Below are 26,217 nucleotides of genomic sequence, written 5' to 3'. Positions count from 1 at the left end.
TGAAAATGGGGCTTATCTGACAACCAGTATTCCTATGATGGCTGTCATCTTGAAAATCTTGCTATTGCTTCTCCTGAATGAATGTTCATATTGCCATAGGGTATTTATTCAAATGCTTCTTAAGAGTATTTAGTTAGACCTATTTTAAAATGGTGCTGATTTTACATCCAGTTCAACCACCATTGTGGCTAGCTTGAAAATCTTGTGATCACTGAAGGATATCAATGATAGTTTTAACACTCTACATTTAAAATAAGAAACAGTCTTCAATTCCTGGAATTCTTTTCAGACATTAGAGTGTTAGTCTCATCAATGGACTCTAAATTTATTGTAGGTAACAAATATTTAAGTTGTTCATCAATTTTTTTATGCAAATCTCAAGACACCTAAACTATCTATTGCAGTCACTACTCTACAGAGAAGATAAAGTTTTTAATAATTCTGTGAAATTCAGTCTGTTGGCATGTTATAATTCTTTTCCCAGTTTACATGTAAAATCGACTTGACCCCTTTGTTTTGTAATGCAGATTTATTTCAAATTAGCAATAATAAAAGACAAAGAATAGTTATTTTTCACCTGCATTAGCAAATGTCATGACATTGGTATCACATTCTAATGATATGATTATCATCAGCATTAAGGTACTGTTCTAAAGTTTTGTGTTTGCAAATAGGGTCAAATCATAACAATGGTTCACATGCCATTCACATACCATGGAACCCATGTGACTGGTAAAGTTGTATAATTAAATGTGCTTTAGATTTTGTTAGGTTTTGAAATTTCATGTGTGAAATATCATGACATAATATCACACAAGCTAAATGTCAACATCAAAATAACCAGTGCAGAATGACATAAGGAAGAAGTGTAAAGAAAACAGCATAGTGCTTTTCAGATGTTGAATTAAGGAGAAATAACTAGGCATGTATGTATAAACAAAGTTGGCTATGAAATGTAGAAATATGATACTTTGAAGAAAGAAAGAATGAATGGAAAGTTGCATCAATCAGTCCAATCTGCAAATTACAGATTTTCATGCTGTGGCTATGATGGATTTATACCTGATTCCAGATCGATTGAAAATGCACAGCCTTGCTTCTAATTGCTTAAGAGATATATCTCAAACAAAAAAGTATGCAAGATTTTATATATGTAAAAGTCTTGTCATGTGGATGTAATTTTTCTGACTGACTTGTTTCATGTTTCCTTTCTTACTGCAGGTGTATATTGATACGTACTGTACAAGTGCTAACAGTGTTAGGGGTGCTGTTCAGGCAGCCCTTACCCAACTGTTAGGTAGCTTTGCAGAAAAACTGCACAACGTAAACACTGCAGTGGTAAGATGAATGTCACAATCACTGACTAATGCATAAATACACAGAATGCATGACTAAATATATCCTGGCATGAACTCTTGTACACAGACTTGTGTGTTTTCATTTGTGTTATTAACTGATATAAATGCATATAAGCAGGGATAGAAAAATTTGCATATTAATCATTTTATGGAGGGACAATCCCAAACAATCAGCTGTGTATGTATACTTTATTTCTCACAAACAAGATAAATTTAGTGGTATACCCCATTGTGCAAGGAAAAGTATTATTAATTTATTATAAATAATCTGTGTGGAGTGAACACTTATATAATTGGCTTATTAATTGTTCTGTTTTGTCAAAAACAGGACGATATACATGAATTATACGATCATAAGTATCCAAACTACTGGTAGTCATCTTATTGGCTTTCCCATGAGTACTGGAGTATCTTTACATCTTTTTCTGTCCCTGATTAATAAATTACACAGGTTTTGAGTAAAAAGTTTATTTGTTATATTCAAAGCTTCATTCGTCTGAGTGGCATTATTCAACTTAATATTTTTTCATATAAACTGATGCATATTTATAATCAGAATGTAGATGCATGATTTTGTCATATAGTTTACACATTCTACTGAACATCTATGACAATAATGCTTTTATAATACTGTATTCATAATTTTTGATGGGTAATCTTGATTCTTACTACAAAACAAAGACTTGTGCTTTATTTCCCAAGTTCCCAAGTCAGCTTTTATTTTTTGTCAGAAGTTCATTTATTCAAAGGTAGAAAATGAGATAATGTTGGCAGTTTAGTCCATTGAGTATCCTGGTAATGATTCAAGTCTTCACACTTTATCCATTAGTTTGCAGTGATGTTGAATTCCAGACATACTGAAAAATCTTTATGCAGAGCCTTGCTGAATCTTTGCTAACAAATTCATAGAAACAGAAAGTGCTTTTTTATCATTTAAAACAAACAAACAAAACCAGGTTCCCCAACTTAACAAAGCAGAGGTAGGATCATTTTGTAGTCTTTTCATTTTTCTTAACTGTATGGTAAAAAATAATCCTGCAATTGTATTGTGTAACTTTATTCCTGTATATGCATATCTTTGAAGAAATAAAAAGTGATCACCATAAGATCACAGCAGTTTTATTACACCCATTAAAATTTGTAGTGTGTTATGTTGTGACACTGGCCATCCATCAGTAAAAATACTGTCCATTCTTCTATCTGTATATCCAACTATCGCTTTTTTCATTTCCACACACAATATCCTTAGTTTTACACCATCTGAGTTTATTTACCAAGTCCAAGTTTTGTAGATGACTGCCCATTGTTTTGGGTATCAAAAGGTCCAAAGTCAGTGTCACTGTCTCCAAGAAGAAATATGGTTTCTGCACAATAATTTTAGTTCTACATTACATACACACTCTAAACATTTCTGACGGTTTGCACATGGAATAGTAAAGAAACTAGTGATAAGAGGTTGAAAGTTGAAAGATCAAAGATCAATGTCAGGTGCAGCAAAATGAAAATTAGTTTTTGTACAGAAACCTCAGTTCTTGACCATTTACCTTCCCCAAAGTTTGTGGATTGCTTATACTTTGGGTGAGAAAGAAGTATATCAGTTTTATAGTCAAGATCATTGATTATTTTGCATAATAGCTTTGATTCTAGACTGTATGAGTTCCTTGGTGAAAGAGATTATTTATTTACATAAGTAATAGTGATGAAGTAATAATTCTGATGAAAAGACAGAAAATTGTTAATTTAAGCTAAGTATCATGATAAAGCTGTCATTGATCTTCCAGGATTTATATCTTCATTGTAACCTACAGATTAGATTTTTAATCTTGGATGCATTTTGGATGATACATGTCTTTATATATCCGCTTGCTTGTCAGTGAAACTTAGCATTCTTAACAAAATATATATTTTTGCATGAAGTTCTCATTAACACAGTAAAACCTGCTTGTAAAGGATTTGTTTATAACAATGCATGCAAATTTATATAGTTAATTTTAATTTTGTTTATTTTTCCCCACCAGTACAAACTAATCTTTAATATCAAAATATGAAGAACTTAGTGTACATTGTATAGAATTCACAGATATAGTTTAAAGCAATCAGATGACTGATTTCATAATAATAATCTTTCATAAAAAAAATTCTTATTAATTGTTAATGACCATTTGCAAATTTTAAATTTAGTTAGAGGCGCATCCTGCACCTCCTCTTGTCTAAAAAAATTTGGTTTTCTTTCCCACTGAAAGCTTTGAACCTCAAGCTCTAGGTCTTTCAGACCCTTCCCTTTCAAAATACTTTTGATTAGAAACAGAGCCTTTATGATGGAGATGATGCAAATACAGATCAATGCTCTACATTAGAAGGTTATTTTAAATAATGAAAATTTTATATGAAAGGTTGTGTCCAAGAATTACTACAACAGGTACAAAGACATATAGGCCATATACATTCATGGATCAGAAGTGTTTTTTTTTTCAAAATGACCAACTTTATAGACTATTTGACATATCCTTTGTAGAGTAGATCAGTAATGAATTAAACTTTAGCACTTTAAATTTGATAATTATTTGCAAATTAAAAAACTAAGCATTATTTGCTTTAGTTGATAAATTTGCAAAATGTTAATAAATATTTCTTAACATCTACATATTGTAATGGTCATAAATTATTCTGCTGTTCAGGTAAGTACATTATATTTGAATGACCTCTCATGCATCCATGTCATGTAGTGCATAAAAATAGTGGCAATAATACTGAGGAATCAAAGTGACTTCTGTATACAGGTAATGTAAGGATTATATGCAGGTGTCTTTTTAGGCAGGTTTCACAGTTATTGATAATGGATGAGTATCAGTCTGCATTCTAAGCATGTTAATTTTATAATGTTTGCTAATACTAACACTCTTGTGTGTGTTGCAGGATGATGACAATGATGTGCTGGCTGACTTCAATGCTAAAGGTTTGCTGTGTTACCTGTCATTAAAAATTGATGGCAAAAATGTTTACATTACTCTTACAACCAAAATGTTAGTCTCTGTTTCTAGAAAAATCTTTACTTAGAAATGAGATCACTGGTTTTATTTGGAGTAAATGGTCAATCAAAGAAATGCGAATCTTAGTCAACCAAAATTGTAACAGAGTTCTTCGACAAAATTCATCGCTGCCTGCTCAGCTAGTAGAGTGTCCGACTCAGACCCAGGGCCACACTTTTGTTACCTGCTCAGACTATCCTGGGTTGGCTACCTCATTGTGTCCTTGTGAAAGGCACTTAGCTCCCATTCCTTGGTGTGATACAGCCAGTAATGTGTTAAAAATGCATTTAAAACGAGCAGAAGCAAAAGAATCCCACAAATCATTATTTTTGAAATTTGGGGAAACACTTAACAAATGATATCTGAAAGCAAATGTCAGTGTTGAGCATAAGTGAACCTTCCAAGCAAGAGGACAATTCTCATACTATCTGCAATGCCTCCCATCTCTCCTATCCTTGTCTAAAAACTCCCTCATCCCATTTTAAAAAAAAAAAATTCCGAAGTTGATGCTGTGTACTATCCTTGTCTGCGCTGTTTATTAGTTAAAAAGAGGAAATGGTGTTGTCTTTAATTCCTGGAATTTTTGGTGGGGACAGTAGTGTCAGTCCCTTCAAGGGACTCTTGTTTCAAATGGGGGGCTTGTGATTTTCTTCCCTAAATTTTCAGTTCTTGAATGAATTCTGTATTGAATAAGATTCTTAATAGTTCTGTGAATGACTTTTTGCCATAAATTTATCAACATCTCAGTTTCCAAATAACAATTCTCTTAGTATATACTGTCTTCTGCCATTGGTATTAATTTCATTTCAGATATAGCTATATCTTCAATATGTTCCTTCAGCTTGTTGTGCATGAAAAGAAAAGCTTCCAATGTTACTGTGGTAGTTTGAAATGCAGGTCTTTCTTGGATTTTTTTTCTCAAACACTGTCAGTTTCAAGCTGAAAACTTTTAAGTCCTAGTCCTAAATGTCATCATCCATCATAAAAGTTGTATTTGTTAGAAGAATAATAATAAAAGATAAAATCAAACATCAGTATTTACTGACCTAATGCCAAATGTAAGAAGGGAGTTTGGAAAAATGCTTGGGTGTCCTGTTAGTATCAAAACACACACAGACACACACATACTTCTACTGAGGAGAGTGAAAGTGTTGTGATGTGCATTTCCTGTGCATCAATAGTGATATGGCATCTTATAAAAATGTAAATAGAAATTGGTACCAAGATTATTCAAGATACACTAATTTTCCAAGTCCCAAATAGAAAATAATGATGTTACTTGTTTTATTGTGCACAGACAGTTGTTTAATTATGCTGTTGAATTATGTACTTTTAAGTTTTATATTACCTATTCATATTTAAATATGTACCACCGGTTATCTAAAAATCCAGATCTATTAATTTTCCAGACACCATATTCTCAAAATTAGCAATAATTTCAATAGTACATTAAATTATCAGACATTTATTATTTTGCTTCAGTCCTCTGGGAAAAAATATGAAGTTGGAACCTGACTGTAGGAGTGATTTGACTTCACTTAATGATGACCATACAGTATATAATCAGCAAAAAAGTATCATGGAGAACTAATTCTACCTTAAATTTGAAAAACAAAATTACTGAAGGAAAACTTCAAGAAATCTTTGAATAAAATCAATTTTTCACCAGTGTGTTTGAATAGTGAATAAAACCTTTGAATAGGAAATGAAGGGAATTGTAGAAAGACTTCAAGAAAAGGGGTTGGGAACAATTACACGATGAAACTTTGTAATGCAGGTGCTCTTTATTTGCCAGCAAAGATATCAATCAACCTAGTTTATCTAGCCCACTTCTGACCAGCATTGAAGTAGTTGAGCACATTAGTAGACAATAGATATAAATGTTCTCAAGACATTCAGGAAAATGATAATTTTTATTAGCATACAAAATATCCAGATGAAGGGAAAAGTAATTATTTTTTATGTAAGAAAAGGTATTTCATTTAGCAATGTTTTTTTACTTTTGCATACTAGAAATAGAATTAGATTTAAACTGAAATCAAATGATCAGACCATAAATCTCGCAATTTGATGTTATATTGGATACTAATTTTTAAATAATGTCATGCAGATGATATTTTATGTAACTGATTGTCAGTTCTGGCCTGACAGTATTTCAAGCTGGTTGTTTTCATTAGCTAAGTAATACAGAACTTAATGACCCTATATACAGTTTAATTGTAGCTTGTACACAGAACCATCCAGACAGTAGAGGAAAAAATTCAAAATATTTTGCACAAGACTTGCAAAAAGTTGGAAAACAGTTACCTACAGTGTGTAAAGACCACAGATGGTTTCATAACATTTCGTCACAACATTTATTTATTACTGTGTATTTCTCTTCCTCTTATTATTGTCAGTACTTTCTTTGAGAGAAATATCTATTAAGATGTTGTTTTTTATTTTCCCCATGCCAGGTAACTCAGATGCAGAGAGTCTGTCAGAGGACATTGTCACATTATTGAAGTTTCTCATAGACAAGGTGGTTCAGGCCCAAAGGTAACACTAATTGACTTGACAGATTTTTTGTTCCACCTGATTATGGCAATTATTTAAAAGGAGTATTGTCATTAATCTGTATATCCAAACCCTCCATTATTCCAGACACCATATTTTTTACAAATTTGATACTTTTTTTAATAGTACACAAAATGTTCCTGACAATAAGTATGTCTTGTAATCTTGTGGTAAATAAATTCAAACTGGAATGTAATACTATAGAATATTTTACCCATGCTCAGAAATGGGTGATGAAATAGATCACATTCAGACCTTTAAACTGTTTTGATTACTCTAACTGTAGCAAAAGGAATCTCTCCAAGCATATTTTATTTTCATTTTACTGGCTGATAGGGCTGGAGACAGGTAACAAAATTGGAAGAGTTTTGCTTCTTTTAGTGAGTACCACATTCTCACTGCTCTGTCACCTTTTCTAAACAATTCCTAGGTATGAACTAGTATGAAGAGATTGTCAGAATAATATAATGTTAAATACATACTGCATTAAGAATCAAGCTTTGCTTCCTTTCCTATTTAGAGGCCATCAGATTTTCAGGACTTGGTCGCAGCAGTTCTGTTTAGAGTCACCATTGTTGAGACTCAACAGGCAGCATGCATGAAAAGCTGATATAATTCTTACTGAAATAGATGACTCAGCTTGAAATCCACTTCTGAAACAACAAGACCTTTGTGCACTCTCTCGTGCAGTATCTGTATGAACAAAAAGATGAATATCAGAACTGCAGTTAATATTTTTTATTTGCAAAAGGAGACACCAAAACATTATCATGTAAGTGTTCTGTATCTGAAAAGGAGGATATACTGCAATCTAGTTTACCTAGCACACTTCCAGCCAGCATCCAATATACCAGGTACATCAATACACAATAGATATATTAATTTACTGGACAAGACAGTCATGAAAAATAATAATTTTCATTTGCACTCAAATTGTTTCATGTAAATAAAAATTGGATAAACTTCATGTTGTGTGAAACATTGTTCCAACTATGTTCCAGAAGATCAAACTAAGAGCAGAGTTTAAGTTTTTATAATCCCATTTGATATTTTAAATAATATGGAGACAGATGTTTGACTAACTTGTTATCACTGATCATATTAATATACATAATTTGTCAATGTAGACAGGTACTTCTACATGGGAATTATTGTAAACCCATTTTTGTTAATTCAGATATCAGTCACATATATTTATACTTGATAATATTGCAAATAAAAATCCATACAATACAATGGAAATATGTTAGCACTATGTTTATAACATATATTTATTGTTTAACCAAAAATTATGATATAACTCCAGGTGTGGATTCACTATCAGGCCTTCTTCAAATTGTTCCAGTTAGACTTATATTATTAGCTACTGCTAGGATGGTAGGGTGTGGCAAAAAGTGGCTCGTAATTAGTTGTTCTTGAAACAGGTAATTTGGTCTGTAAAGATTAACTTGTAAAAAAAAGGCAAAAAGATTACATGTACTCTTACAATGTTACCAACAAGCATATGACATATATTGATAAAAGTGTAAGGTTAACCTCTTCGGAAATCACTTGCAAATTTTTATCTTACATTTTGGATATGGCTTATTATTGATTTTCTAAGAAATTAATGTTTTTTAATACAAATATAAATGTTCCATTCTCATGATGCAGAATTCATAAGTTTTTTTTCAGAAGCTTTCCTGTGTTTTTTTTCTTCTAGTGCTAACCAGATCAAGCAAGCAGTTCCTTTACTGCTAGAAGGCATCCATGCTATTTTGGTCAACTCTGCTAACACACTTAATTTAAATGCTGGCTTTCAGGAGTTAATATGGTACAGTATGATTTTTTTTAATGACTTTACTTTATATTTGGGTTTGGAGGGATTTCAATCCCTCCATACTTATGGCATAGTGTCCATTGTTTTAGGTTTGTTTTAGCAAGTAGAATTGGTAATGCTGGTAATAGTTAACACACTTAATGGTCTTACCAAAAATAGTAATGGAATTTAGATCCAGTGACCTTTGAGGTAAAGTTTTAGATCTGAAGAGAAGCAACTCAAAATGTAGATAAATGATTGTACCAGATAGTAGTTATCTTCTTTGGATACTGCTGCTGCTTGGGTAGTACTTGATATAAAAGTTTAAAATACTGTTTTTTCAAGAAAGTTGCAAAAGTATATCAGTTTAGTATTAACGTATCTTGTGATATATAGAAGAAAGGGAAATTTAGAAAATATAAAGATTATTTAGAGCTGTTTGTTTACATTAGCAGAAAGAATCATGAATAAGACTATCTCCAGTCTTGTCTGTTAGTATCACATCAATCCTCCAGGCCATCACTATTCTTAATAATCTGATTTTCTGTTCTCCGCTTGCAGATAGTGAAATGTATGTATCATTTTTCCACAGTGGCATCACTGTCATTTTTGTCAACAGTGGTACAATTTTGCATTACATCAAATAGTTTTCCTTGGAACTATTCTGTTCCTAAAAACTTTAGCTATAGTTAATTGCGACACAAGACTTACAGGTAGAATAACATGATAAATTTTAATTCCTAATCTTTAATTCCCAGTATACAGGTACATGTAAAATATTGACATGTGAATAAAATAACAGTGTATGCTTAAATTAAAATTTGTAGACATTTAATTCTAAATTTTAGATTGTTATGAAGAACTTTTGATGGTTACTTGCCAGAATGTACTAAGATACCAGTTTTACCTCTGGTTTAATAGTAGTAATACAACATCTACTAATGATTATTACTATGCTATTTCATTTTCTTTGTGGTAACATGCAGTCCAATGTGGAAATTCCCTTCCAAAAATAGCAATTGGTGGTCTAGATAAAAAGAACACAGTCCCAGACTGATGCCTTAGTCACTGCCATCACTAGAAATATCATCCTTTTCCTTTTGCTTCGTGTTGTGCATTGATGACATGTTGCTCTATTTGCTCAAGATTTTCATTAATTCAAGTGTCGTTTGCAATAATTTCAATCAGTGGTCTCCCATTTGGTGTTGCAGTTGACCTTTGCTTCCTAGTTCTTATTTTTAATTTTGACTTCATTTATTGGTGTTGCCATTTGTCATCTTCATGAATTTTGTTCAGTCCTGTGTACATGCTAGTTAAGCAGTGCTTTCATAAATTATCCAACTTGTTGGTACCAATTCTGGGTAGTTAATACCATTACAGTTTAGTTCTGCTCATTTGTTTGTTTCAATAACTTTCTTTAGCCTTTCAGCATGCAACAATATATTGACAAATGCTGTTATAAAAACTCGTAATGGGACACCTGTTCCACCTTTTTGATATTCACTAAGGGTGCTCACATGGATAGCTGTTCTTTCAGTGCATAATGGGAAAATAAAGAGATTATGTGTTGGACTTGGTAGAGAGCATTTATAGAAGGAATAAGATAGAAACTGCCTCCTCTTTTTATTTTGTGGACCCCCTCTGTTCCGTGGATGGACTAATGGCACTTCCAGGTGTAAGGACATTGCCTACAGTTTGTAAGTATGAGAGATCAAAGGCACTTCCTAGTATAAGGAAACTGGCAGTAAGTCAATCCTAGAATGGGTCAGTAACACTTCCTTGTATAAAGAACTTGCCAACTTGCCGATCTCTGGAGGGATCAGAGGCACTTCTAAGTGTAAGGAAGTCAACATCAAGGTCATGGTAGGAGGGATCAATAGCACTTATCACTATGAGGAAGTCATTGACTCACTGACCCAGGTAGGGATCAAAGGCATTTCTTAATGTAAGAAAGTCACCATCAATTTAATCCAGGAGGAATGAATGGAAGATCCCATTTTAAGGAAGTCACCAACTTGGTGATCCAAGGAATGACCAGAAGCACTTCCCAGTGTAAGGATGTCACTTATAAGCTGATCCCAGGAGGATCAATAACTCTTTCAGGTGTAAGAAAGTCACCAGTTCACCAGTCCTGGGAGAAATCAGTTGTACTTTCTGGTTTGAGGAAGTTGTTGATACCCCTGTGCAGGTTCCACCTTTTTGACATAAATGAAATGTGGACTTCTTTCATCTCTCATCAAAGCAATCAAAATTATTAATTGAAGTAAATTCTCTTGATAGAAACTCTTTGCAGTATTCTTTATCACTTGACACATTGCTACCCTTTGGCCAGGTTGAGGTTGAGGTTGAAACATCAATCACTGGGTGATGGGCACTGAGCTCTGGTCATCAAGTTAAACAACAGCAACTCATCTCTGGGCATCTATCACCAATCACCAGGCACTAGGAACCATATCTGAGCATCAGTCACTGTGCATCTGGCATGAGTCAAGGCAAGACAAACACTGCTCAACAGGCATTTTCTTCCAGAAGTTATGGACTTATTAGTTCCCAACCATGACCACAGAAGACCCTTCCATGGATCCAAAATGAAAAGGAAAGGTACCAGATTGATATCCCCTCGTGTCTGTTTAAGGTGGTGAATCTGGAATTTCTTATTTATTTCCCCTGGCGCCATGGCGTTTCCCTTAGCCCAATTTATGGTGGACCAGCAGTATATATGCCTGCCTCATTCACTCCTTTGGCTTCATTAGCTTCCTGACCTGAATTTTAGAAATAGGGATCTCCTCTGCAACCTAGAACTACATCCCAATCAAGACATTGAAAGCTGTGGAACTTAAGACATATACCTTAGTTACCATAGCTTCACTTGCCTGCCTTTTCTTGGCAATTTCCCTCAACATCATGAGGGAGGAGTCTTTGCCTGCATTGGCTTTACAGGGTGATTCCTCGGGTCTGTAGCCAAGACAGTGAGACAGACGTTGTAACTGTCTATAGCTCTGTCAACTGAAATGTTGCACTCATGTAAGGATAGTATAACCTTGGAAGAAACCATGGATTCTTCCAAGGTTGTGCTGGATCACAACAGAGCTTTATTGAGGGTACCACTACTGGATTTGGATTCCCTATTGGGTGACTTGGGAGATTATTATTACTGGTTGTTGGCCATGGTTCTGGACCCAGCTGAACCAACAAAGAAGTGCCCTCAGCCTGAGAGGTCCATGGTCCCCTGTCTAGAGGTACCAGTGGATTGGCCAGACTCCATTTGAAACTCATTCTCACTCCTCAGTCATTAAACAAGGTGACTGTAAGGCCCAGGTTAGGAAGCCTATGGACTCCTCAGCCAATCCTAAGGAGACAGGTAATGAGTTGCAGTTGAAGGGCAATGATCCTGTCTACTCCTCTGACAGCAGTTGTAGATTATCTTCTTTTACTTTTCACTTTCACCATTAAGGGCTTTTTACTACTTTCAGGTTCTGAAAGGGCTCTACCATCAGGTCAGACCCCCATCTCTCAGAACATATTAGGTACTTCATTCTCCAGAGACCAGTATCTCACTTCAAAATGCCTAGGTGGAACCATTTATGTGTTCTTTGGTCCTTATCTAAACTTCTTTATGAACGTAGGGAGCTGCAGTGATTCCGTGGTTTGTGTGCCAGACTTATGACCAAAGGGGTGCTGGTTCTGATCCTACCATCTGCCTCTGCACTGAATAACCAGCTTGTGCTTCTGTACTGTAAGACAGCAAATCTGTTTGAACCTCTGAGTGATGTTCTTTTCAAGATTCCTACCATAAAGGTGGTCTTCCTTTTTTCTTTAGCATCAGCTGAGAGGAGTGAAATTCTTGCTTTTTCAGTGGAAGATGTTACCTTCATTTCCAACTACAATTCAGTCTCTCTTTTGTGTCAGCACAGTTTTCTGGCCAAGAATCATCCACCAATGGTAGTTCCTTAACCAATTCAAATCCCTAATCTCAGTTGCATTTATGATAGGGATAAATCAAGATAGATTTCTCTCTCCAGTTTTTATATTTCTTTTTGGCTAAATCAGAGGGGAAAATGAATAGTCAGAAACATCTCTCTCCCTCTCAGGTGCCTGTGATACCTCGCCTTAATGAGAATCAAAGTCCCTGTGAAATTCAGGCTCTTGCTGCATCTTTAACCTTCATTCATCATTTCACTCAGGCCAATATGATGAAATCTGCCATTTGGCAGTCTGGCTTTACATTCTTCTCTTTTTGCCTTTACTCATTGGCACACCAGAGCAACAGCATTTATGCATTAGGCCTAATTGTGTCAGTTCAGCAAGTTGTTAAGAAGCCATCCTCCATTCTGCAAAAGCATCCTGCCTGGTTAGTTTTTTTCTGACAGCTGTAATGAGGTCATTATCCTCTCAGAGCTGGAAATGTCAGCAGAGTAATAATAGCTATTAAAATTCAGTTTTTGAATGTAAAATAAATTTTAATTTGTGTAATACTTGCCTCCTACTAGTATCAGTTTCTTCCTCCCTCCCTGTTCTTATGACCTTTTTAGACTAGGTCCAATTAAAACAAGGATGATATTCTCAGTGATGAAAGTGACTAAGGCATCAGACTTGGATGGTGGGCATTTTGTTCTAGACATCCAATTACTGTCTGGAGGAGGGAATTTTCACTTAGGACTGGGGACTACCATGAAAACAAAATCGCAAAGTGATAATAGCAGGTAAGTAATACATAATTACATTAACTACTCCGGTGGACTAGTGGTTAGAGCGTCCACCTCGGATGTGGGAGGTCATGGGTTCGATCCCTGGTCAAGTCATACCAAAGACTTACAAAAATGTTACTAACAGCTGCCTCACCTGGTGCTCAGCATTAAGAGGTTAGTGTTAGGACTGGTCGACCTGGTATCAGGATAAGTGACTGGGTAAGACATTGTGCTACATGTTTGGGCATGATGCCCCAGTGCTATACATCACTATAAACTGTCACTCTGCAGACATCATAGCAATAGTTTTCAACTCAAAACCACAATTATAAATTTACAACATTAAACTTTGACATAAAATTTAGATTACCCAATAAGGAGAGTATATTTTTTTAATTTGTTAAACCAGGAAACTTGATACCCATGCTATTTTACTTGTAGTTATTTATAAATAAACAAGGCTTCTCAGTCTAGACTATTTCAGCAGGTTTTTTGGGGGATGTTATGAATCTGTGGTCTTAAACTAAGTAACAGAGAAGAGCAAAAACCAAAATGTTTTACAGAATTCAACAAATAATTTATTTCTCTAGAATACAAAGTAAAAAATTTAAATAATTTACAGTATAGTGAATGAAATTCTAAATAGTCCTAAAAGTTCTATCTTAAGTCCAGATGCATTAAATATGAGTTCTAGTGGTGTCCCGAATGAAGACCAATATTTTGTGCTTATAGGCCAATATTCTGGAATAATTTGATGTGCTAACAGTCCTGATGTATCAAAATAATCAAAAATATCTTTAGATGAATTCACAATAACTCTAAAATAGTTACTGAAGTTTATGAGCAGCCTGTAATTCCAATGAATAATTGAAATAAATAAATCCTCTCAACTGAACACAACTAAATGACTCCACTAAGACTGATATTTAAGATAGGAATAACTAATTCTTGGATGAACAGCCCTGATGTAAAAACTAAGATGCCATTTCAGACCCATAAAGAGGGTAGAGTAATCATTTCTAGATCATTCCAACATGTTAACAAGGTTAGGTCCTATAGCGACTGCTCCGGTGGCCAAGTGGTTAGAGTGTCCACCTCGGATGCGGGAGGTCATGGGTTCGATCCCCGGCCGAGTCATACCAGAGACTTAAAAAATGGTACTAACAGCTGCCTCACTTGGCGTTCAGCATTAAGAGGTTAGTGTTAGGACTGGTCGGCCTGGTGTCAGGATAATGTGACTGGGTGGGACATCATGCTCCATGTCTGCGGCATGATGCCCCAGTGCTAGACATCACTATAAACTGCCACATTGCAGACATCGTAGCGATATGACTGAAAAATTGTTAAAGCTACATTAAAAATCAAAATCACATCACACATCACATCACAGGTCCTATAGCAGCTAACCAATCAGAAATTAGGTCATCTGGTTTTGCTTAGAGAAAACCCAAGATATGAACTTGGGTCCCATCAAGTTTGTCAACAAGATTTCTTTTACACTTCCAGAGTCAGAATGCCACAGTAAGATGTTTACTGCAGTTATAAGTATATCCCACTATCTTGAAGCTATGTAATGTATTTGAAAATGGCTCTTAAAATATATAATCAATAATATAGTTATAGATAACAGGAACAAAGTATGTTGTGTATATAAGGAATATCATGATTAGAATGTTTTCTCAGTGACCGCATGCTAAATAGTAAGGTTCATTCCTTTAATAAGACTAATTGTAGCATACTGGAAATTAATACTGTCTAAAAGTTGCATCACAATTTAAGAGGGTGGCAGGTGATGTTTTTAAACATATTAGAAAGATTTAATAGATGAATATTCCACACAGATGGCATCATTATTGAAATATATGTTCATGCAGTTGAATTTATAAAAAAAAATTAAAGATATTTAATTTTATCAAGTAATGTTTATAAGTTGGTATGGTCACAAAATTGTGTTTTATTGAGACATAACTCTTTGCAGTGTCACATGGCAGTTTCATGAAGTGACAAGGTCTTTTTAATTAGTGACAAAGAAAATCCTGAATATGTTATTAAACATATATTTATGAAACTTGTTTCAGAATTTGATTAGACTTTGTTTAACAGTTGGTACTGAATTCAGGCAACCTTTATTAAATATTATTTAACTTTTTTAAAAATTGTCATATTTTTCATGAACACATTTGTAGGGTCTTCTGTTTACTTACAGGAAAAACTTGTGTCCTACCTTGATTTCCCTGCTTGGGATACCAAAGGCAGAACCCAAGACCAATCAGCAACCCAAATCCACAACTTTCCAGGACGAGATGGGGAGGGGATCAGGGGGCTCTACAGTTGCCCCCCATCTCACACCATCCACTGCCAAAACAATATTCAAGTAAGTAGATAAAGACTTCTTTCATTTTTAGAACTGCTGGATGGTCAGGTCTGTATGTTTTATACACACTTGTGGAGGTCAGATTTGACAATAGTAACTCCATTTCACCTGAAATTCAGGATTCCCATTGAAGAATTTCGTTGCAGCTGAATTGCACAATAAATAGTAACTTGCATGTATATAAAAAAGCACATTATGCAGAAATTCACACAAAAAAGAAATGTCATAATTTCAGATGCAGTTTATTCCTAACCACTATTTTTAGAGTTCATGAAGAATCCTTGTTTAACAGGATTCACATGAGCAAATGCTGTTTATAATAAGAAACATGTTGCCAGTCTCTGCTATTCTTATTCAATGTATACAGGTTCAGACAAACTTGGAGACAGAATAAATATGGAAAACCCCTGAGCTACTTATAATAAATACATATTTCTTTTGGCTTATAAAATAAGGTATATGTTGTATCTGACATTTTTCTCAAAGAAATATTGTACCTATATGATCATGGGTCAAGCTTTAGTTGAAATTTAAGGTGAAGTTACTTCTCTCCCTCATCTAAATAGGGTGAAGTGATTGGAGAATAGGACAAAGTAAGCTAGCTGTAATATTTTGTGATGGTGAAACAACATTATTAACTATCTTTATTTTTTTGGCTCTACAAGTCCAACAGTGTTAAACAATTCACCAATTCCGGATAATTTTACTATTTTGATACACATTTCAGTACAATAAGTGAATCATTAAATACAAAATCTTACATACCATATACAAGCTACTTTAATCTTTGGTGGCCATGAAGAATTATTAGTTATTGGATTAGATATTTTGTTCATTAAATGAAGAATTCATCAGAGTAACCATAATGGTTTTTGGTGTGCACATGGAGGAAGTACGCTGTGAGGGAATCAACTATTGGTCATCCCTCTTGCACCCAAATCCATTCTATGGTCAGCTTGCAATCCATTGTGAATCATACACCACCTTCAATCACTGGATTTACCTGGCATACTTACAGTTTAGCTCAGAATTATTTAATCCTTCATATCATAAAATTTAAAATCATACATTGCTCCATCTGTGCAAGCTTCTGTAAATTAGACAAATTTAGTCATTGGTTAATGCTTGTCACTAAAATGGTTGTGATGCAGTCATACAATACAAAGCAAATGGTGTGGTCACCAAGACAAGTCCTGCATCTGATAAAATGGAGCAGTCTGAAATGGCTGAAAAGATTAAATTACAACCATCAAAAACAAGCAGGTTTTCTTTTTTGAAGTATTTTGGTTATATCCTCTCAATGATGAAAATGTCATCAGAATTGTTTATAAGCCTAGTTCTGCCTGCAATTTCTGTTGAATGTGTCTTGATCATGATAGAAATATGACTAATAATATTGACACATCTGATACAACGCCACCCTTCAATCATCAGTCGTTCTAAAGATGAAAAGACATTTAAATTTATATGTGTATTGAAATATGTATCATATCATTGTTATGCATCAATGTATGGCATGGGTATATCATTTCACCCCTATCAAATGTATTAAAATACACAATATACACTTTAATAAAATATTTTTTTTAATTCTGTCGGAAAACTGAATCTGTAGCACTACTGTATAAGGTAGTTCATAATATTAAACAGCAAACCTAAAAATAGGTAACATTTCCTGAAAGTGGGTTACAAATGCTCATTGAAGGCAAACCAGCACATTCCAGGTATTTTCAGGTGAATTATTGGAAAATTCATCAATCTCATCATACTTTTTATTGTCAGAAGTTTTTCATTTCACTCACTTTCTAGAATTCACCTGTTCAGGTAGTAAAATTGTAACTTGGTACATATCTGAAGGCCCATGATGGTACTAAATTAGCACAAACATTGATTTTAAAGCATGGGTTTGATAACTAAACACCCACACAAGATTCACTATTCTGGACAGGATATTAGTGGAAGGATTGGGGTCGGGATATGCCTATGCATGGTAAGGCAAAGTCAGCTTCATTTTCTTTGCATGTTGAAGTGATATTTCTCTGCCATCTGTTTTGCCCACTTCATCTGGTAGCATAACCCTTGATGATCATACATGAATGGGAGTTCAAGCACATATTTACTTTCTTCCTAATCTGTAGCATTGCTGTGGAGTTGACAAAGAGGGTTGGCCCAGTTCGGTCCTTACGTCCAGTACTGGAATCACTGTTCCACAGAATACTTCTGTGCCCAGCACCACAAAACAGACATGATGCTCTGAAAGCTGTCAAAGAGGTAAGAATTGTAACAGAAAATATATAGCTGAAAGAGTTGCCATGTTGAATTTCTAAGATGTTTTAAAGTTGGACATTTAATAATACAAATATAGTTTACTGAGTTTTATTTATTGTTCATTTATCCATCTATAGCATTTTTGTTGATGTCATAATGAACATAATTTTTTGTGGGCCATTTCAAATTTAATTTTTTGCCTATCAGAAAGTTGGTTTAATCTGATCATTTTAGAGGATTGTGTTTGCATTAAATTCTCAAGACTATTACCCTCTTTGTGACAAAATGCATGAGAGGGCATATTTTTGCTCCGATAGGAAGGGAAGTATTTGTTTAACATCATTTCAAAGGTGGCTGTATATTCACAATATATTTGAATCAAGTGTACTTTGCAATCAATGCTTATTTTCATAGCATATTTTCAAACTTGCTGACGAAACTATATTTTACACATATTCCTGTAAAATCACAGACTTTTAAGTTAAAAATATAGTTGCAACAGTCTAATGTTATGATGCTTACAGTATCTCATTTGAGATACCTCTTTTGAGGCCGCCAATATTTTTATGGAATATTAATCACAGGCACCAGTTTTCATTGAATTTCATGGTAGCTGCAAACCACAGATTTAAGAACCAAATGAAATAAGACTCACTCATATGATAAATTAAACCTGACCATCCCACTTTTCACAAATTAAGTACTTAAAAAAATATGACCATTTTCCACAACAACAAATAACAACTTTAGAAATGATGTCCACAAAATTGCTTGAATTTACTGTATTATTATCACCTATTGCCTTATAACATGAGTGAACATGAATTACTGGGCATCTAGCAACATCAAATCTTTTTTATCGAATAGTCAGCATTTCTTAATGGGCATCATTTGGGTCATTATTGAGACCAGACAGTAAACTGCAATGGATTCTTATTGTTAATTTTTAAACTAAATCTTTATTTCACAAAATAATTATGTCATAATTGCTTTCTGGTATTTGCTTCTTTGCTGTAATTGCATTGACCTTGGACAGTTGTTTTGTATAGAAGTTGATTGTTAAAAAGGGCTTACTATATGGGTTCTAATTTTATGCTTATATGCTTCAGAAAACAAATAAAAACTATTTCTTTGTAAATCCATACACTTATCTCCTTCATTCACTCTTTGGCAGTGTTTTGTCCTCACATTACTACATTTGTATGATCATGTTTTCCATTGTAGATCAGTGCTGTGCAATATCCATGTTTTTCATCACATGATTGCTTCTTTCATCACATGACTTTATACTGCAATCAAAGTGCACACAAACTGGCAAAAACTTTCTGAGTTGCCATTATCACTTAAACCTTCTTTCACAATAATCAAGATACACAGTAATCGAAACACATGCATATCCTGAAATGTGTCCCACAAACCGGAAGTTTTGTACTGATGGATCAAGCTGCAGAAACAAATAAATCTGCAGTCTGGTTTCAAGTTTGATAAGCTATTATTGTAATTTTCATTTAAAATTCATGTTTTATTCTTTTATGAGATGAAAATAAAATTTCTAGATCAGAGTTTAATTAGGGGTAATATCATTAGTTTTTCTCTGGTCTTGTTTATTCATATGAATAAGAATAGACTGTATTTTTTTTACCTGTTCAGATTTGTATCATTTTGCAGGTTAACTTCAGATGTTTTGTATTGCCATTTCACAATGGTCTCTCAGACCATTTGCATTGGGCGCTTTGATGCTTCTAATTTGTAGCAGTATTCACATGACACCATTTTGACTTTGTTTCTCTTATTTCATTGAGGAATATTTGAAAAATAATCCTTCATTCATGCACCAGCATTCTATAGGAAAATTTTACCCTCTGTATCAGAATTTTGCAAAACACACTTGGCAAAGCCTTCTGTCTGCCACAAAATTCTGACCCTTCTGACTCTTAGGTGGAATTTTCCTGTCCTACACCAGTGCGTATGAAGGGTTGAGTTAATCCTTGTAATCAAAAGCAGACATATTATCTCACTTAACTGTATGTTCCATTTAATGCCTACTTAAACCTCTATATTTAATAAAATGGCAACATATATTTGTAATTGTTTTCCATAAATGCAGTTGCTATCCAGTCCAGAAAGAGTCTGTGACATGACGGTGACCTATGTAGAAGATATGTCAGGGGCTAAATCAGCCAGTCCTACAACTCCTCACACTGACCTAGCCTTGTTGAAGCTGTAAGTTACCAACACAGTGGAATGTTTCTCATTGGACACACCAGTATAACAAAAATCCTGTTCTTAAAGGACACATTTTATGAATTCCTTTTCTTCATTTCATTTTCATACTTAAACTCTATTTCACTGAGATATGTCCACAAATCCAAAACCTTTAATATACCTTTTGTTACATGAAATTTAATAATTATGTCATTTTAATTAAACCAGTCATAGGCTGTAGTTTGTGCAAACGAAAGAATGATTTACTTAATGTTGATACTACAGAATCTTGGACTTTAAGGATGTATACAACATCATAATTTGTAAACTTATATGGCTATAAGATTTGAGGATTCTAAAATAAGATAAAAATAAGTAAATAAAATTTTCCCCTCCACTGGAAATAAATTTTCAACTTGTATACTAAAGTCATAACATGAACACCTACAATATTTGAAACGAAAAAGTTTATTTTTTTTTGCTTCAAATGGAGATAAAGTGACAAATGTATGGCTTAGCTTAGTTTTTCTCTGATCTAATACATGTATGTGTTATAATCTGTGTTGCCAGATTTTTTTGACAAATTATGTGCAGTAAGTTTCAGATTCCAGAGATTTGCATGTTATGTGATAATTTGTTTGTAATAATCTCTACGTAAAGTATATTGCTTCAGTCATTTTTATAGTTCACCATAATTTCAGCAGTCTGAGGTTTGGAGATCCTAAGTAATGAAAATATAAAATTTTAATCTTTTTTCACCATAAGAGGCCTATTACCTGTTTACTTTAAGTTTAATTGGTATTCTGCTGAATTAGTAATAGAACTCTTACCATGTCATAATTTACATTCAGCAGTGAATTTATTTTCTCATCACTGCTTCTGCTACATTTGTTGTAAAATATCTGTTGCTATTTTTTCAAAGAAAATGATTGTTATACAATTCATTTAGTTTCATAGGTATCAGTTTTCATGTGTTTGCAAATAACAATGCTTTTCAGTCTACTTGAATTCATGATTTGGGGAAGGGTCCTATTGCTTCCACAAAAGTATCATTCTTCCACAGGACTTTATATTTGTGATTTGTACAAGTTACAGGATCTACAGAAATGGGTACTCATTACAAAACTTTGAACAAGTAGCTGGTGAGGATAGATGGTTTGATCAGCACTTTTCTGTATCCTCATTTTCTGGCAGATTTGACTGAATAAGAACACTCGTAATAAAACTACTATCCATGTTCCCCACAACCACATTTATTTAAAAAGAGTTAATTGAGAATTGAATAAATATAGGGGTTGAGAGTCAATATTCAGAATTTTCTAAGTGTTGTGATGGTGACTAAAACTTTTTCTGGTGTTTTGCATTAAGCATTCAGATTAATTTTGATGGTTATTGGGGGCCTTCAAAAACTTATTTCCTTCCCCCTATATAACTTAATTCTTTTATAGTTTTAAATGTAAATCTTCACCTTCTGTTTTTAAATAGTCTTTTTAACGTTTGCCACAGAAGATTTGGTAGTGAATCTATGCTGTATGCTCATTTATACATTCCAGGATGGTTGATTCCCTACAGGAGTGTTGTCATAGTAATGACTCAGCTGTCTGCATTACAAGTGTCATATGTGCAGACGAACTGCTTGGGTCAGTGATTCACTTATGTCAAGGTGTTGGGGTTGCTTCTCAAGCTACCTCTGTAATTCATCAGAGGTACAGTGATAGTAAGTGGGCTTTTTATGCTAATTTGTTACATATATTCAGCTTATTGATGCATAATATATTTATCCCTGCACAGCGTTGAATAGTCGGAATATTACAGTTGCTCCTGTGCATCAGACTGTCCTTCCATCTGCCTGTCACCCTGCTTTTATTAAAATTTTGTATGCTATATAAGTGGTTATCATAGATGCCCAGTTAGGTTTTACAGTTTTTTGCCCAAGCATATATGTATTTCTGTGGTTTCTATGCTTGTCTGTTATATATTATGTATGACATACAATACCCATGCTCCCTGCCTTAAGGTAAAGGTCACAGCAAGGGAAATGTAATTATGATATGTGTCCAGAGTATATTTTTGGAACTAGTGGAGATATCTGAATGAAACTTGAACCATTTCTATATAATGACTAGAACATGTGTCACATGCTATAGCCACACCACCAAAAGATATCAGTTAGGTCCATCTGAAGCATTTAAGCTCAAATTTTGTTTGGTTCCCTTTTCCCAACTCCCATTTATTGGTGCCTAGGTTGGTGGCTACAGAATACATAAATGCTTATTTTGTTAGGGAAGCTTTTTCACTCAGAAAATAAGATTTCATGATGGGTGATGAAATTTAGACCTAAAACTGATTATTTGAAAATGACAAACTAACTTTGTGTCAGAAGATAATGCATTTGAAACAACCTGATTAAGATCAAAAGTTCAGTGAGATGGTGTGTGTTGTAAATCTGCATTGCAAGTTGAAAGGATAGATTGAAGACATAACTATTAACTAACTATACCTCCCCTCTACTGATTTAATAGATGAAAAGCACAAATTTGATAAAAGATGCACAGAACTTAGTTCATTTATTAATTTATAATCTTAAACCTGATTATGCCCAGGTGGGACCCTAACACCATTATTGTCTGCGCAGTTTCATTCCAAGCACACGTTTTGAGTGTAAAAGACAACTTGTTTGCCAGTCATTTCCATTTCCTGGACAAGTCCATTTTCAGCAAAGGGATGTATGCACAACTACACATGTATATACATAAAAGGAAAATACTATGTCGCCTGCTTCCAGTATTTACAATGTCAAATCAGCAAAGGAAAAGATTGACAATTACAGATTTGCCTTTCACGTGGATTTAACAAGTGGTGTAATTTCTATGTACATTTGTGCAAAGGATATAACTCTGAACTCTCAACAGGATGAACTACATCACAATGTTTTCTGAGGAAATCAACTTGTACAGTTATTGCTACTCATCCTAAATAGATGATTATATTTGACATGGAGATTTTATGAAAGATGTCTTACAACATTTAGATGATTATAAATAAGGCTCTATGTTGTTCATCTTAAGAGTCTTGTTATGCTACTCCTTATGAATGGGTAGTCATATTGACATGGTTGGGCTTGAGTATTACACAAGCATGAATTGATTGTGGATAATGCCAGTTAAGGTATCAAGCTCTTGCATCTTGGTGTGAGCGCTAAATTTTCCAAACTTTATCAGGTAAATCTTAGGTAAAACTTAGTATAGCTCCATTCATAACAGCCACAACCTGATCTTCATGATACTTTTGTAGCAGTGACTTTAGATGGTCATTATCAGCACCATTTTAACTCAGGACTGACTTTTCTTTTTGTGCTTAACTACTATTACCTATACTGCAATCATGGAATTTGGAAATAAGAAGGAACAATACTTTTCAATCTACATGGACAGATAAATTATTTTTCTTGTTTATAAGTCAATCAGAAGTCAATCAGAGATAGGGCTGTATCAGTACATCCCTGCCACACAACTGAGTGAACAGATAAGAAAATATTTTTGATAATAAATTTGGTCTGTTAGAGTTTCTCAATATGAGATATGATTTCAGTACTTAGCAGTTTTAAAAGATAAAAGGAAGGAAAAGATGAACTTCTCATGATTTCTTTTTGGCTAGTAGATCATTAGTCCCTTTGAGTGACTCCTTTTGAGAAATGAACCATCAACTATATGACTCTCTCTCTCTGTCTCTCATATACCACACTGCAGATAGAATGTAACAGAAGATTTCTGTGTAAGCCACATAAGTAAATCAATCACTTGCTTTTGAAAGTCGTTTTCTTTATGTCCATAAAAACAGAACCAGTTCACCTGTTTCTTGTATTAAATACCATCAAAAGGCTCAAGGTTCAATTATATTTTTTTAGGTTACTTGAAGAGAAGGGCAGAGTCTGTATCAGAGAGTAGTGTACCTGACTTTCCAAGCAGGAAAAAGAAAGTCTCTGGTTTTAATGATCCATCTACCTTGCCTGCATCATTCCCATCTAGTGAACCTAAAGATGACCAGATTCAAGATCACACAGACAAGGGTGAAGGACAGTATGACAATGGTCAAGATCAAGATCATCTGAGCCAAGGCCAAGATTACCAGGTTCAAGGACAAAGCAACCAAGGTTTAGGACAGGCTGATCCAGATGATAATGGTCAAGGACAGAGTGATCAAGATCAAGGACAAGAGATAAAAAGCTTCACAACTTGTAAGGAAGATCAAGCTTTTGCTTCTGAGGAAACTGTAGCAAAACATGATGAAACAAGGAAACGAAAGCTAACTAGGTGTTGTTCCAAGGCTGAGTACCATCTGGTTGAAAAACAAAGTGCTCTGGATTTTGTAAAAGCTTTAACTGAAACTGTTCCAAGCCTGATGGAGCTGGCTGACATTAATGATGTAGACAGTGCCCTCCAGCAGTTTTCATCCAACTGTGTGGCAGGTATTTATTGTTACAGCCCTATTTCTCAAAACAATCAAAAAATACAATCTGTAAAAGTATTTGACAAAGTTACTCTATTTTAACATAGTTTTATCATTTGAATATTGATATGGGAATAGTTGTTGTGAAAATATGTAATGAAATTGTTTTTCTTCTCAAACTTACATCATTTTTTGTAATCCTGTTTCAGTGTGCTGAAGGCATGAACTTTTTCAATACAGTACTTAGATGTTAATATCACAAATGAATTACATTAAATAATTTATTGCATTTCTTCAGTGATAGTTTTTTTAAAAAAGTGTAAGAACATTTGGGTCTTATTAACTCAGAATGGACAGGTAGGGAAATCTAACCAGGTGCCAGGTTTGGGTATCCAGTTGGGTCAGGTTTCTCTACTCCCATTTTGTATGGTTTCCCCACCTCCATCACTCAAACTCACCCATTTTTGTCAGCCGTAAAACAAGTTTTGTATATTTTTTGTATATTTTTTATTACTGCAGAAGGGGAAACCTACCCAGCAAGATTAAAATTTTATCTTAAAACCAAGCCCAGCTGGATATTAACAGGTAGTGCTAAACTTGGCCTGGGACAAGTGGCCAGACTGGGTACCCATCCATCCCTATTATTAACCATTGATAGTTGTCTCTGTAGTCCAACATTTTACCTTCATAGAGATGTCCTTGTAATCATTACCATTAAATATATTTATAATATTATAGTTTTGTTTCTGGGATATCATTTTTCATGGTTTCTAAGAAAGGATTTGCTTTTCATTAAGTTTTTCAGATTGTAGCAGTGAAGTGATCTACAGATATTGATTCCCTATGAAAAAAAAAGAATTTACAATATATTTTAAACTTTCTTCAGCATTCAGGGGGAACTAAATAAAGTGACTCTATTCAGAATGACTTTGCATGTTCAATACTGTATTTTTCAGTGATTTGTGGACAGTTTTCTGGTGATGCTCGGTCATACTCATCGAATGCCATTCTGAATGCCGATGGTGTTTACATTACATCAGTTGCAGCCCTAAGTCTGAGCCTGAAACTACAGAAACTAAATTTCTATGAGACTGGTGACAGATCACTTGTAAAAGTCACTGAGGTGAGTGTAACTGAGTTGATTTCCCATGCATCAGAGTGCTTTATGATACTGAGTCTTTCAATAAATTGCATTAATTCTTTCATTCTTTATTACACCCTCTCTCTGAAGGCAGGGTAAATAGGAATCCCTATGCCCTTCCATCTTTTTCTTGTCCTTCCATTTGTTACACAATCTTGTGAACATAACTTGTTCTGATGTTTTTGATGAATTATTATGGTAAATAGTATGGTCATCACCTGATGATTACTGTTCTGCAAATTTAAAATTTATTGCTTTTTGTCTTACAGCTAAATTCAGTCAATTACATCATCTTGTGAATATGCTTGTTTGATAAATATTTTTGCTCTTGTGATATTTGTAATAGTTAAT

The 26,217-nt window shown here is 34.2% G+C and overlaps 1 protein-coding gene across 1 annotated transcript in view; it reads left to right on the top strand.

The window, feature by feature from the left end:
* The window catches only part of LOC149786089 (brefeldin A-inhibited guanine nucleotide-exchange protein 3-like), a 142,521-nt gene that overhangs the window by 32,199 nt on the left and 84,105 nt on the right, over window positions 1–26,217 (top strand). The window contains exons 6-16 of the mRNA XM_089978114.1: window positions 1,222–1,338; window positions 4,275–4,381; window positions 5,198–5,268; window positions 6,844–6,925; window positions 8,646–8,756; window positions 15,636–15,803; window positions 17,942–18,074; window positions 20,179–20,294; window positions 21,830–21,993; window positions 24,184–24,744; window positions 25,682–25,848. Of these exons, the coding sequence (XP_089834240.1) occupies window positions 1,222–1,338; window positions 4,275–4,381; window positions 5,198–5,268; window positions 6,844–6,925; window positions 8,646–8,756; window positions 15,636–15,803; window positions 17,942–18,074; window positions 20,179–20,294; window positions 21,830–21,993; window positions 24,184–24,744; window positions 25,682–25,848 (1,797 nt within the window). The remainder of the gene's footprint in view (window positions 1–1,221; window positions 1,339–4,274; window positions 4,382–5,197; window positions 5,269–6,843; window positions 6,926–8,645; window positions 8,757–15,635; window positions 15,804–17,941; window positions 18,075–20,178; window positions 20,295–21,829; window positions 21,994–24,183; window positions 24,745–25,681; window positions 25,849–26,217) is intronic.

Source organism: Sinohyriopsis cumingii, chromosome 12 (assembly GCF_028554795.1).
Source record: "Sinohyriopsis cumingii isolate HCF-2022 chromosome 12, ASM2855479v2, whole genome shotgun sequence".
In the NCBI taxonomy this organism is placed as follows: domain Eukaryota; kingdom Metazoa; phylum Mollusca; class Bivalvia; order Unionida; family Unionidae; genus Sinohyriopsis; species Sinohyriopsis cumingii.
Note: the sequence above shows the minus strand (reverse complement) of the source record. Positions and strands in the feature narration are given on the sequence as shown.